Genomic DNA, 13647 nt, shown 5'->3' on the forward strand with positions numbered 1-13647 from the left:
CAGAAACTACAGAAAAACAATAAAAAATCACATTCAACTCCCCATTCCGAAATAATAATTGACAGAAATTTATCTTTCCAGATTGCTTATTATAAAAATGGCCCAGGAATGTCTGGTCTCATCTAACTTCATGAGGGGAGAATCACCACCAGCAGCATCAGCCCAAGGCTGGGTCCTATGAAGCGGAGATCAGACACACCTCCTCTCTAACTTTTTTACCAATTCTGACACCAGCCATCCCGCCCACAGCACCTTCTACTCCTCTGCTGGGTTCCGTAATTCACTGCAATGGCCACACAAAATTCACAGACAATACTTACAATTACGGGGGTTCTTAGGGAAGTAACAGGTTAAATTCAGGATCAGGGGTGACTCAGGATATAGTTCTTCGGTCAGGAGAGCTTGTTGGCCATGCCCACAGACAGGCCTCTCCCTGGCCCTCAGGAGCTTGGGCCTCTTGGGCAGGCCCAGCCTCCACCCTGCTCAGGTAAGTATTACAAAGCTCTTCAGCGCCACTGATAAGTGCACAAAGGCACCCCACTCTACCAGTTAGCCTCCTGCCCCGGGGTGCTTAGCTCTCTTGCCATCTGGCTCTGCTGCTGCCATTACTCTGCTCCTGCTTTGCACCATTTGTGCTATCTCCGGTGTTACAGCTCTGTCTCCTGGGTCTAGGAGGTTCTCAGTGCAGAGACCCTAGATCCAAAGGATGCACTCTGCTCCCATCTCTTCTTCTTGGTGGTAGTGAGGTCCCCCCTTTCTGCCTCTGGGATGGCTTATTTTAAGCCTAGCAGAATGGCAGAACCGACCAATCCCCTCATTACAGTTCTATATACCTTATTTGAATGGTCCCACACCCACAAGTGTGTCATGTACCTCATTTGCATTATTAGCAAGCTATCCAGTCCCTTGGTGGGACACAAACACCTTATTTGTCTAGTTCCACCCAATCATTTGGAGTTATAGGACCATGGCTAGAAAAGCTATATAAAAGCAATCCATCACACCACACTTGTATATTTATAAATATACGCTTTTGTGAAAAGAATCACATTATTTTCTAGCTTGTTTTTCCAAATAATATTAAACATAAACATCTTTCAAAATTACTACTCTTCTACAATCAATTTTTCATAGCTGCATTTATTTAATTTGATACGATGAGTGACACATCATTTATTTAACCAATTCCATATTGTTGGACACTTAGGCTAGTTATAGTCTATTATGAGTATAAACAATACTGTGTTGAATGAATTCTCTGCTCTATTTAACTCTGTAGGATAAATTTTGAGACGTGAATTCCCAGGTTAATTGTAAGACTTTGGACCTGTATCAGTGCCTCCAATGTGACTGTTCTTTCAAAAGTCAGAGACCCAGCCCTCAGCAAGCCAGGCCTCCTGGTGGAGAAACTAAGCAAAAACTTGACCTCTTATATTTCATTCTCCCAAAAGAAAGTGGAAAATGTGTCTATCCCACTGAGAAACAGATGGTTTTTCAGTGTCTGAGAAGACCCCTTCCACCCAATTACCTGGAGCTCATCTTAGCAGCAACAATAAACTGAAAATGAAATCCGTTCAGTGGTGCGGATTTCACACAACACGGTTGTAAAGGTGAAAGAAGAATTCCCTGGCAGGCACTCTCTCCACAGGGGCAGTAAGTAATCTCCTTCCTCTGCCTCAAAGGAATTCCTTCCTCCCATCTGGAGGAAGTGAGAGGAAGAAAGTAGAGGCAGGAGAGAGGTGGTGACCAGAGGGGCTGAACCCAAGTTTCCCCAGTTTGCCTGATCCCAGAGAGAAGTCCGGGGCTGCCACTAGAACCTGGTCAGGAGACAGCTACCTATCTTCTAAGAAGGGAAGCCACCATCCACTCCCCAAGCTGAGGGCCTGCCCTGGAGGTGAAGCGGAGGCTGGGACAAGTCACCTCAAGTCCCTTGTAGAGAGATGGCAGCTTGAAGAAGCAGTGCAGTGCAGAGGCTCCTGCCTGTGGAGCCTGAGGGAGAGACAGGAGAGGGGGATGGCAATCAGCTGTCCACCTGGCCTGGCTCCCTCAGGGCCCGGAGCCCCTGAATGCTGAAACATGAAAGGATTCTGGGTCAGATGAGGATCTGGGGAGCTTGCTCTGTCCCTAAAGCCAGAAAGAGACTTGGGTTCTGCAGATTCTCTCTGGTTGCCTGAAGCCCATTCCCCTTCTCTTCCTTCTGTTGTTATCTTTAAGAGCCTACTACTCCTCTAAGGGAATCCCCAGGCCAGTGAATCCCCAGCTCCTCTCTGCAGCTTGTGTATGTATGCCTGCATGTGCACATGCGTGTGAGCACATGTATGTGAGGTGTGTGGGTGTATGTGAGGTAGGGGTGTAGCACTGGTTGCCTCCTTGAAATCCAGCCGGAAGCCAGCGTCTTCTCTGTTCTTTTCTGGTTCTCCAGGCAAGTTCTCTCCTGAAAACTCCACTCTTACTGCTCCAGCTGGAGGGGGCGCCCGTCATAGCATTTCCCTTGCCTGTCTCTCTGTTCTCCTCTCCAGCTGTTTTGGGACTAGATGTGGAGAACATGAAGGCTGCTGAATGGATCTTATTTTCAGCCTTTTAGTGCCCAGAGGACGAGCCTTCACTTAAAAGACTAAAAAGAGGGCTTCTGACACTGTATCTCCCGAGTCTGGGTAGCAGGAGTTGATGAGAGAATGGTGGGTGGGGTGGGACAGAAGGAAGCAGAGGGGGTGGGGAGAGAGACTCAGAGACAATGAGAGAAGGCGGTAGAGGCAGAGAGAGACAGTGAATGAGAAACAGAGAAAGACATAGAGCCAGTGAGAAAGTGAGTGAGAGGCAGGAGGAGAAGTAGAAAGGGCTAGAAAAGATGCACAGAGAGGGAGCAAAAGAAGGCATAAGATGTGGCCAGAGCAATGCACAGAAACAGAAACACAGCCAAGAGACTCAGGGAGGGAGGGAGGGAGGAAGGAAGGAGAGAAAAATGTAAAGATGAAAGTGTTAGAGAGATTCCATGAAAAAGTTTAGAAAAAAATGTGAGCAGAGAACCGTTTTGAGAGAGAGACACAGGGAGTGTGGGGAAGAGCTGAATGAAGGAGGAAAAAGGGGTGAATGTGAAGGTAATGAAAGAGAAAAGGAAAGAAAATGAGAAGAGGACTGAGGAGAGCAAAGGAAGGAGGGTGCCCTTGTCATTTTTAATATCAGCTGTAATAGCCAGTCTTGGCAAGTCATTAGTAGGGGTCCAGTGCTGGCGGGAATGTCCTCTCCCGGTCAGCCCAGGCCAGGCTGGAGGAAGGAGGGGCTGGCCCCTGGCGGACTGCAAGCAGGTGGCTTCCCGCCCCTGGGTGGGGCCGCCCAGGCTGAGCCTGCAGGGGTATAAGTAGGGAGGCCGGGCCAGGAGCACCTGTCAGGGACAGCTCCCGTGGATGTGCAGGTGCCAGGCAGGTGGCTCCAGCTGCTCCAGCCCCAGCATGAGCTCCTTCGACCTCCCTGCGCCTTCCTCCCCACGCTGCAGCCCCCAGTTCCCCAGTATCGGCCAGGAGCCCCCTGAGATGAACCTTTACTATGAAAACTTCTTCCACCCTCAGAGCGTACCCAGCCCTCAGCGGCCCCCGTCCTTCGAGGGGGGTGGCGAGTACGGGGCCACCCCCAACCCCTACCTCTGGCTTAACGGACCTGCAATGACGCCGCCGCCCTACCTGCCTGGCACCAACGGCAGCCCCTTCCTGCCCCAGGCCTACGGCATGCAGAGGCCGCTGCTGCCCAGCATGGCCGGCCTAGGGGGCAGCGACCTGGGCTGGCTGCCCCTCCCCTCACAGGAGGAGCTGATGAAGCTGGTGCGGCCCCCCTACTCCTACTCGGCTCTCATTGCCATGGCCATCCACGGGGCGCCCGACAAACGCCTCACCCTCAGCCAGATCTACCAGTATGTGGCGGACAACTTCCCCTTCTACAACAAGAGCAAGGCCGGCTGGCAGAACTCCATCCGCCACAATCTGTCGCTCAACGACTGCTTCAAGAAAGTGCCTCGCGACGAGGACGACCCGGGTAAGGGGCCCACCCCACAGAGCGGCCCCTGCTTCAGCAAGCCGCCTGTCCCCCCAAGGAAGGCTCACTTCCTTCCTCCCCAGCACCCCACGGTAGGAGGTTCTGGATGTGGCTGTGCCCCCCACTCCAGGACTGGGGGCTGCTGGGAGACAGAGCGGGGAGGAGCTCTGCAGGGAAGGAGACCTTGGGCTGGAGGAAGAGGCAGACTCGGGTTTCAATCCTGGCATGCTGCTGACCGGCTAGTGACCTCGGGCTGCTAGTATCTCTCAGCCTTAGTTTCCTCACCTGAAAAATAGGGATGGTAGCGTACCCACTTTGCAGCTTGTAGGGGGTGATGGCGTAATGTATATAAGGGGTCTGTGCTAACAAGAGCTCAATCCAATGAGCTAATATTACAGAGACAGCCCTTGGTCTTGGGGAATGAAACCAAAACCAAAGCCAGTGCCCTCAAGTGGATTCCGACTCATAGTGACCCTATAGGACAGAGGAGAGCTGCCCCATAGAGTTTCTCAGGAGCGCCCGGCAGATTTGAACTGCTGACTCTTTGGTTAGCAGCCATAGCACTTAACCACTAGGCAACCAGGGTTTCCCTTGGTGAATGAGTGAGGAGCTAAAAAAAAGCCCTGTGTGCCCCAGGCCTGCCAGGCACAGTAGCTGGCTCTTCTTGAGCCACCACCGAGGGCCTGCACGCTGCTCCCTGCCTATTATATCATCTCCTTTCATCCCCACAACGCCCCTGCCGGGGAGCTCTTAATAGACCCATTTTAGAGAGAAGGAAAATGACACTCAGAGGTGAAACAGCCTGCCTGAGGTGACATAGAATGAAATGATGGAACTTGAGTTTGAACAGAGTTCTCTAACACCAAAGATGGTGACCTTTTTTTAAAAAAATGATGAATTTCCAAACTACAGAAATACACAGAGAATGATATGTTCAATACTTATACATTCATTTCCCAGAATTAAAGCCCATTCTTGTTCCACCAAGGGAGGTCAGGGTATGGCTCAGAGGAGCCTCACCTCTGCCCCCCCCGTCGAGGTCAGCAAGGGAAGAAGTATTTGTCCCACAGAAGACAGCAAGTGTCCCATGCAATGTCTGCCCTCACCCTCAGGCTGAGACAGGAGCAGCCGAGTTCAGCACTTACTGTGGGATGGTGCCTCACAGTTACAAAGCCCCTACACGCTCTTAGCCTCTGCTGTTTCTCATAGTCAGTCAGAGAATGGAGAGACAGGAGTATTGTGCCCATTTTTCAGACTAGAAAGCTAAGGCTTACCCCATCTCCCTCAGTCAGGTGCAAAACTGGGACTGAAGTTCATCTTCCAATTCTATCTCCAGGACTTTCAGGGAGTCCTGAATATTTCTCCAGAGGTTTCATTAACTTTAGCAAAGAAAGCCCACCCCCCCCCCCCAAGTAGTTTGACCTTCTTAAAGAATCCTACATTATAAACTCCTTGATAGCAGGGACTGTGCCTTTCTTTCTTTGTGGTTCCAAAATGCCTTTTTACAAGGTGGGTGGTTAAATAAAGATCAAAGTGGCTGGCTGGCTGGTTTGTGGAATTCTTCAATTTTTTAGTTCCTAACTTTTTTTTTCTCTCTCTTTCTTTCTGTATTTACTACCTTTGCTTTTAGTTTATGACAATAAGAAAAAACAGAAGCAAAGCACTTTCTCTGTCTCTCTACTTAACCTTTTCCCACTTTTGTATCAGGCAAAGGGAATTACTGGACACTGGACCCTAACTGTGAGAAGATGTTTGACAATGGAAATTTCCGCAGGAAGAGGAAGAGAAAATCGGATGTTTCCTCCAACACGGGCTCCTTGGCCTCAGAAAAAACCGAGAACAGTCTGCTGGCGGGCAGCCCCAAGACCATGGAGCCCCAGGAAGTCTTGGACAGTGCCTCGCCAGGCACTGCCAGCTCCCCGGAGAAGCAGTCCCCACCTCCACCCTCGGGCACCCCATGCCTCAACAACTTCCTCTCCACCATGACAGCCTACGTGAATGGGTCAAGCCCCGTGAGCCGCTCTGTGGCGTCACCAGGACTGAGCCCTGAGCCCACTGACAAGATAGGGCAGAACTTGCTGAGCTTCAACTCCTACACCCCACTCACCAACCTCAACAGCCATGGAGGTGGGGGTGAATGGGCCAATCCCGTGCCCACCAATGCTCTTAGTTATGGAGGCTCTGTCCTCAACCAGTTCAGCCCTCACTTCTACAACAGCCTCAACACCAACAGCGTGCTCTACCCCAGAGAGGGCACCGAGGTCTAGATACAGAGCAGCTCCTGAGGCAGATGGAGTTGAGTTGAGGTCCTCCATGCCAGCCGCCCCATGGACTAAGATTTCTGACTGCTTGGACTTAACATGAGAGGCTCGAAGGAGCTCACACTTTTTCTAGAACATTGTTTAAGCCTTTTGTTTATCATACACGGGCGTACCAAACTTGCAATGGAAACACTGGAGCCTGGACGATAGGGATAATGGCAGCTGTTTGCTGAGCACTTACTGTGTGCTGGGTGCTGTGCTAGGTTCTTCAAAGACATGATCACATTTACTATTTAAAGTCACCCTGTGAGTTAATATGAACTTCCCATTTAAGAGATGAGGAAACGAAGGTTCGAGAAAATTAAGGAACTTTCCCAGGGTCATACAAACTAGTAAATGGCAAAGTCAGGAGTCAAATCCAAGTCTATGTGATCCCCGTAGTTTGGGCCAAAAGAGCAGGGATGGAGGAGTTGGTTTCACAGCTAAAGATGGTCAGGGTGAGAAGCTGGTAATGGCAAGTGAAATAGTCTCACCACTGCCTTCTGGCTGTCCATCGAAACTTAGTACTAGCCTGGGTGTGTCCTGTCCTGGACCAAGTCCTTGTTCTGTTGCCTGCAACTAACCTGAAGATACTCCTTTTGATACTACTCAAGGAGGGAAGCTCCCCTCCAGTTACCATGGAGTTGATTCCAATTCATGGCAACCCTATGTTCGTCAGAGCAAAACTGTGCTCCATAGAGTTTTCAATGGCTGAATTTTTGGAAATAGGTTTCCAGGCCTTTCTTCTGAGGCACCTCTGGGTAGACTCAAACCTCCAACCTTTCAGTTAGCAGGTCATCGTGTTAACATTTTGCAGCACCCAGGGACTAAATCAGGAAGCCCAACCCCAGGGTCACTATAAGACAACGCGTCCAGCCTCTCCCCATGGAGGGCCATCACTTCCCCAGCCTCTCAGGCCCCAGCCCCCCAGAGACCTTGGATGGAGGCAGGGGTCAGTGAGAGGAGTGGTGTGCACCCTAGACCCCCACCCACCCCAGCCCTGCCCACTTGTAAAATCTTATAATGCCCAGCTTCCTGTGTGTGTGTCATGGACCAGTAAGCATGAGCTGATTGAGTCTTCCAAGAGAAACAAGGCTGAATAAGCACTTCCTTTTTTATGTCCAGGAGAGGTGCATGTTTGTCTGAGAAAACAATGGCCTCGAGGGAGGGGTCAGTGCTGGGAGGCAGAAGCATAGACCCTGAGAGCCCTTTTTCTCGTTTTTTGTACGTTCTTTGTATGCCTGGGATGTTTCATCACAGCGCACCCCGGGACGTGGTTTTTGTTTGCTTATTTTCTTTTTAATTAAAACACTTTTATGCAGAAGTGTGTGGCCCTGCCTTGTGATTTTCCTGTCTTTTGGCTGCCTGGTTGACTGACGGCCAAAGGCAGACTGGAGCTGAAGGCCTTTGGGACAGAGGCAGAGAGGGAGCCAGCATCAAGGCCCTTTCCTTCCTCCATGCGGGAGTAGAGGCAGGACAAAGGTACCCGACCCAACAAGGGGAGTCTGTGAGGATGGGCTGGGTTTGTGGAAGGAACTCTCCAATACTGAGCACAGAATGTGCACCAGGCATAATCCAGTCTTTAGGGCTCATGCAATCCTCATACCTGCGCTATGAGCATAGTCCTCCTGACAACTCAGTGAAGGAGGTGGTAGCAGTGCCATTAGGTACTAGATGAGGAAACTGAGGGTCAGAAAGATTGAGCGACTTGCCTGAAGGCCACAGATGATCATTACCCAGGTCTGTCTGATTTCTGCCCTTCATCAGGCTGTCGTACCACCCCAGACATGGCTAACACTAATAGCACTATCAAGAGTACTGTCAGCCACGAGTCACACTGAGCGCTGTGGGCAGGCCAAGAACTCTGCAGGCGGGACCTCCTTTATAATGCTCTCAACAATCCACGAGTGGGTACACAGGTGATCTCTAAGGCCCCTGGCACGATGTGTGCTGGAGTGCATGCCTGGGTGGAGGTTTCTGGGCCGGGCACCCCCTCCCTGGCTGTGCATTCAGACAAGCTGCCCGCTCAAAATCTGGGGAGCTCTCTCTCCCTGGAGTGACAGAAGGAGTTGACAAATCACAACAACAATGATAATAATTAGCATTCTTTGTCAGTTTACTACATGCCAGGCATTGTGTTATGACTTGATTTGCTTTAAACCCACCCACTGCTGTTGAGTCGATTCCTACTCATAGCAACCCTATAGGACAGAGTAGAACTGCCCCATAGAGTTTCCAAGTAGCACCTGGTAGATTTGCTTTATTGCACTTAATTCTCAAAATAATCCAATGTGATCAATACTATTATCTCCATGTTTCAGGGAGAATACTGAGGGCTAGAGAGATTCTGTAACTTGATCAAGGACACTTAACCAGGGTTCAAACCCAGGTCTATTGACTTCATGGCTGAAATGAAACTCTTACCTATTGCACCTAGCCCTGGAGTGCCCAGGACTTAGCACAGGGGAAGCAAAAACAACACAAAAACGGAGAAGAGAAAAAGTGGAGTTTCCTCATAAACCCCTCAGATTCTTCCGTGGGGCATCCTTTTCTTCGGAGACCAGCCTTCTCCTGGCAATCCAGGCTGAGGTGGCAGTGGCTGAGAGAAGTAGGGGGAAAGGCCACAGTCTCAGGGCCATGGAGCCTCAAAGGGGCTGGCCCCTTCTACTCAGACAGGAAACCTGAGGCCAGGAGGGCAAGAAACTCAGCTCCTGTCACCTGGGAGATAGGGGTCAGAGGCAGAGTTATAGAGCAGGTCCCTGAAGCCAGGACCAAAATTTTTTTAACACACTACCTAGAATTTTAGATCCCAGTGCCACCAAATTTGCCAAAATAGCCCCTGAAACTCTACCCTCTCCATTGAAAAACTCTGCTCTTCAACCCTCACTCCTTTCCAAGGCAGGTTTGCAAAGGCTGGGCAGGAGGCTGGGCAAGGAAACATGTGAAGGGCCCAAAGAGAGAACAGACAAGCCCGGAGGGAGACAGGGTGATTTAGAACCAAGGTCCACAGCATTCAAGTCTCCATTCTTCTTCAGTCCAGACTCTAATGAGCACAAGCAGTCAAGGGAATGTCTCCAGGGCTCTGGCGGTATGAACACCTTGCCAAATCTCGTCTGTGGCTGTGCAGGAGTTCCTGGTCGCAGTGCCAGGAGGTTGCAGGAAGGGCAGTACGAGAGTACCAGCGTGCACTGGGGGAGCATGGGGCCCCGAGTGAGAAGGGGTCTGCCCAGCCCAGGTTCCACTGGCTGCTTTTTGCTCCTGGTTCTCCTTCTCTAAGAAGAAACATGAGCCGTAGAGAAGGAGGGAAGGAAGAAAGAGAGGTAGAGAGGAAAGGAAGTAGGAGAGAAGAGCTGGTTATCTACCGAGTGTTCAATCCTGTGCGAGTGCTATGGATGAATATTTGCATTTATTAACAGCCTTTTGTTTGGCTCTATGTTGAAGACGTGGCACCCAAGATCAGTAGAGGGTCTGAGAAGAGGGATTCCTGTGTGCTGGAAGAAAACAGAAAGGTGAGGCTGGAGCTGAGACTGGTAGAAGTGAACTAATGAGAAGAGGTTCAAACCACTGTTTACAAACTCACCCTCAAACCGAACTTCAATCCTGCCATGAACCTTGAATAAGTGTCTGAATTTTCAAGTTTTGTGTGCATGGGAAAAAGCATGTCTCAAAGCAGGCTATATATATCAAAATTCTGTTTATCTGCACAGGGAAGGAAACCCTGGTGGTGTAGTAGTTAAGTGCTACAGCTGTTAACCAAGAGGTCGGCAGTTTGAATCTGCCAGGTGCTCCTTGGAAACTCTACGGGGCAGTTCTACTCTGTCCTATAGGGTCGCTATGAGTCGGAATCGACTCGATGGCAGTGGGTTTGGTTTTTGGTTGGCACAGGGAAAGATCAGGAAATACTATATACAAAATATCGGCCATCATTGTCTGGTTAGAGATGGAACATTGAGTGGTTTACTCATTTATTTATTTTGGTAATTGTGTTCATCTTTATGTGTAGTGATAAGTTATTGTCAACCTAGCCCTCCAATGCTAGGAACCACTTCCTCTAATGATGGGTACCTGTTATAGATTGAATTGTGTCCCCCCAGAATATGTGTTGTAAATCATAACCCCTCTACCTGTGGTTATTATCCCATTTGGGAATGGCTTTTCTTTGTTACGCTAATTAGACAGTATTAGTGTAGGGTGTGTCTTCAGTCAATCTTCTTTTGAGATATAAAAGGAGCAGATTAAGCAACGAAGAAAAGAAGCAGAGATGGGGGAAGAGAGATGCCAAGCCACATGACAATCACCCAGGAGCAGAAGCTCAAGAGAGACAAAGACCTTCCTCCAGGCTGACAGAGAAAGAAAACCTTACCCTAGAGCCAGCACCCTGAATTCAAACATCTAGGTTCCTAAACTGTAAGAAAATTAATTTCTATTTGTTAAAGCCACATCTGTGAGATTTCTGTCATAGCAGCACTAGATAACTAAGACAGTACTACCTAAATTGTCTAACCACCAAGCTAACCTTGCGAAAAAGCTCAAGAAGACAATGGGAGAGCCATCCCTTGTGTTGTACCGACAGCAACTGGGGAAGATAGCTCACAACTGCCCAGAGGAGCTGTCCTCTTCAGACATAGCCATGAGAGTAAGTCCCTCCCCGCCACCACTTCAAACTGTCCCCTCCTCAATGCATCACCTTGCCCTCAAAACCTCGGTTTCCCCTTCTGTAAAACAAGAATGATCACAGTGCCTCTTTCATACAAATATTGAAGGGTTCATTTGGAAAATGAATGTAAAAATGTTTTATAAACCTTTATGTGCTGGTTGGATTCTCTAGGTGGAACAAACTGGCAACATGATTGGCTGTTAACTGAAAGGTTGGACGTTTAAGTCCATCCAGAAGCACCTAGGTAGAAAGGCCTGGAGATTTGCTTCAAAAAAACCAGTCACTGGAAACCCTGTGGAGCACAGTTCTACCCTGACACACAGGGTTTCCATGAATCAGAGTCCACTCAATGGCAATTGGTTTTTTAAGTGCCAAATATAGGCAAAGGCTTATATTAGCAGCTCCTGTGTTTTTGGCGCTCACCGTGAGCCAGATATTATACCAGATGCATTTAGTCCTCCCAGAGTTCCATGAGGTAGCTGCTGTTATCACCATTTGATGGGTAGAAATAGCGTCTTAGAGACATTGTTTGCTCACATTCCCACAGAGGCAAGACTTGCATCCAACTCTGCCTGGCTCAGAAGCCCAAGGTCTTTCCAGCAATAAAAATCATAGGAATAACAGTGACAGAAGGAATAATTTTCATGATAGGCCTGCCTTGCAAAGGCCATGGAGCTCAGTACAAATTGTTGGGCACCAGCCACCAGACATGCTCAACCAAAGCTCCTCTATCCTGGCAAAGTGGGTTCCCTAGTGTGCCCTCTGTTCAGGTCGGGCCATGTCCTGTCAGTTTCTGCCTCTGCCTGGTCTCTGGGAACAGGGAGTGAAGGTGGCTGTTTATTTAGACTATGTCATATATCTTTAAGGAAACTGTGGTTGGACATAAACATCACCGCACATACAAGATGACCAATCCTTAATCAGTGAGTTTTGATGGATGCATAGGAGAGCATAGAAAGAGCACTTTCTTCTATGGTTTGATCTGACAGAGTCAAGGTGACATGGGAAGGCTACTACTCTCTTGGATCTGAGTCATGTAGGGGCAAGTGCCGGGAGGTGGAGTGGAGGGGCTGATCCAGAGATATCTGCAGGAGGGACCATAATAACTAGCCAAGATGTCCTTCTTTACCACTAAGGAAGGCCATGAAATCCACCGGAAGGTGGCACAGTGAAAGGCAGGGAGACTTTGGACACTGATGGTGTTTTCTTCTGCTGCTACCAAAAGCATTAGTCACATCCCATGTTCTACAGTGGTTTTACTTTCATTGTGGTGACCTGGAGAGAACACTGAACTAGGTGTCTGATGCTGTGAGTTCGAGTTCTTGCCCTGGCACTATTTAATGTAGTCCAGATCCTAATGGACCTTGATTTCCTCATCTGGAAAATGAAAGGGCAAGACAAAATAAACCCATTCAGCTTTGACCTTCCATGAACATAGTTTGCTCCTCCCCAAACACCCTGAGAGGCAGATGCAGGCAGGTATTAGCTCCATTGCACAGACGAGAAAACAGAGAGGTAGAGGCCTTACATTAGTGACAGAGTAGTCTTGAGAGACCAGGTAGAGTCCTGTGAGCTGTCTCCTATGTTACATAGCATCAGTGAGGGCATATCACTGATAAGGTAGACAGCAGAATGTCCCATGTTTGGCTACTTCTAGGAGAAACTACTGACATAAAAAGAAAAGTCAGTGGATGATGTTAGGGCCAATAGAACCCAGAGAAAGCTCTGGAACCCAGCTCTCCCATGCCCTGTCTTCAGCAGCTGGACTTCTAGGGGGCAGAGGACACAGTAGACAATGAAAAGAACATGTGTTTTGGAAAATGGCCTCCCCAGGCCAAAGCCTGGCTCCTGCCACTGTTCTTGGATAAATCATGGTGGTCTCAGGTTTCTCATGTCTGTCGTTGTTAGTTGCCATCGAGTCAATTTCAACTCATGACATTCCCATGTGTGCAGAGTAGAACTGCGCTCCATAGGGTTTTCTAGGCTGCAAGCTTTCAGAAGCAGATTGCCAGGCCTTTGTTTCAAGACATCTGTGGGTGGGCTTGAACCGCCAACCTTTTGACTAGTAGTAGAGTGCTTAACCATTTGCATCACCTGGGAACACTTTTCTTGTGTCTAAATGGAGAAAATATTACCCTTCTTTCCAAGTGACTGCAGAATTTCCAAGCGCGTGGCATGCACAGCATGGACTTACACAAGATGATTTTAGATTTGCGGACAAGACATTAAATGACACTGACTCACAAGAGAAAACTTTTCCAGTCTAACTCTTTTTTCCTGTTCAGGTCTTCTTTCAGCAGAGGAGAAATCTCCAGTTTGGTGCTTATACGTCATTAACAACTTTTAATTCTTGCTAATCTCCTTTTTTTTTTTTTTTTTACAAAGGCTAGGACCTCTTTTCAGGAAATAGTATCTAACTATAATTGAACTGTAGTTTGCTCTATTGTGTTTATTTTTACAATTACCTTCTTTATAGAGAAAGCATGATGGTTTTCCTCTTCGAATGAGTGACATAAAGCTTTCTGTTTAAATATCTCTATTTGGGGAAAAAATGAGTTAATTTAAAGAAAAAAAATTGAGTCTTTTTTTTCCCAACTGCTGTGGAGTCAGTTCTGACTCATGACCACCCCATGTGTGTCAGAGTAGAACTGTGCTTCGCAGTGT

General features: G+C 48.6%; 1 protein-coding gene across 1 annotated transcript; it reads left to right on the forward strand.

Annotated features, from left to right (window-relative positions):
* Nucleotides 1-3449: 3449 nt before the first annotated feature.
* Nucleotides 3450-6852, forward strand: FOXI1 (forkhead box I1). The gene is made up of 2 exons (XM_049858859.1): nt 3450-4026; nt 5734-6852. The coding sequence occupies exons 1-2, from the start codon at nt 3450-3452 to the stop codon at nt 6291-6293; spliced, it is 1137 nt and encodes a 378-aa protein (XP_049714816.1). The 3' UTR covers nt 6294-6852.
* The last annotated feature ends 6795 nt before the right edge of the window (nt 6853-13647 follow it).

The sequence above is a fragment of the Elephas maximus genome, chromosome 2 (assembly GCF_024166365.1).
Source record: "Elephas maximus indicus isolate mEleMax1 chromosome 2, mEleMax1 primary haplotype, whole genome shotgun sequence".
Classification (NCBI taxonomy): Eukaryota; Metazoa; Chordata; class Mammalia; order Proboscidea; family Elephantidae; genus Elephas; species Elephas maximus.

Bases quoted from the DNA above. Each gene is read 5' to 3' on its own strand.
- FOXI1 (XM_049858859.1), top strand. From the start codon at position 3,450: ATGAGCTCCTTCGACCTCCCTGCGCCTTCCTCCCCACGCTGCAGCCCC. The intron at 4,027-5,733 runs GTAAGGGGCCCA...CTTTTGTATCAG, and splicing joins TCGCGACGAGGACGACCCGG to GCAAAGGGAATTACTGGACA.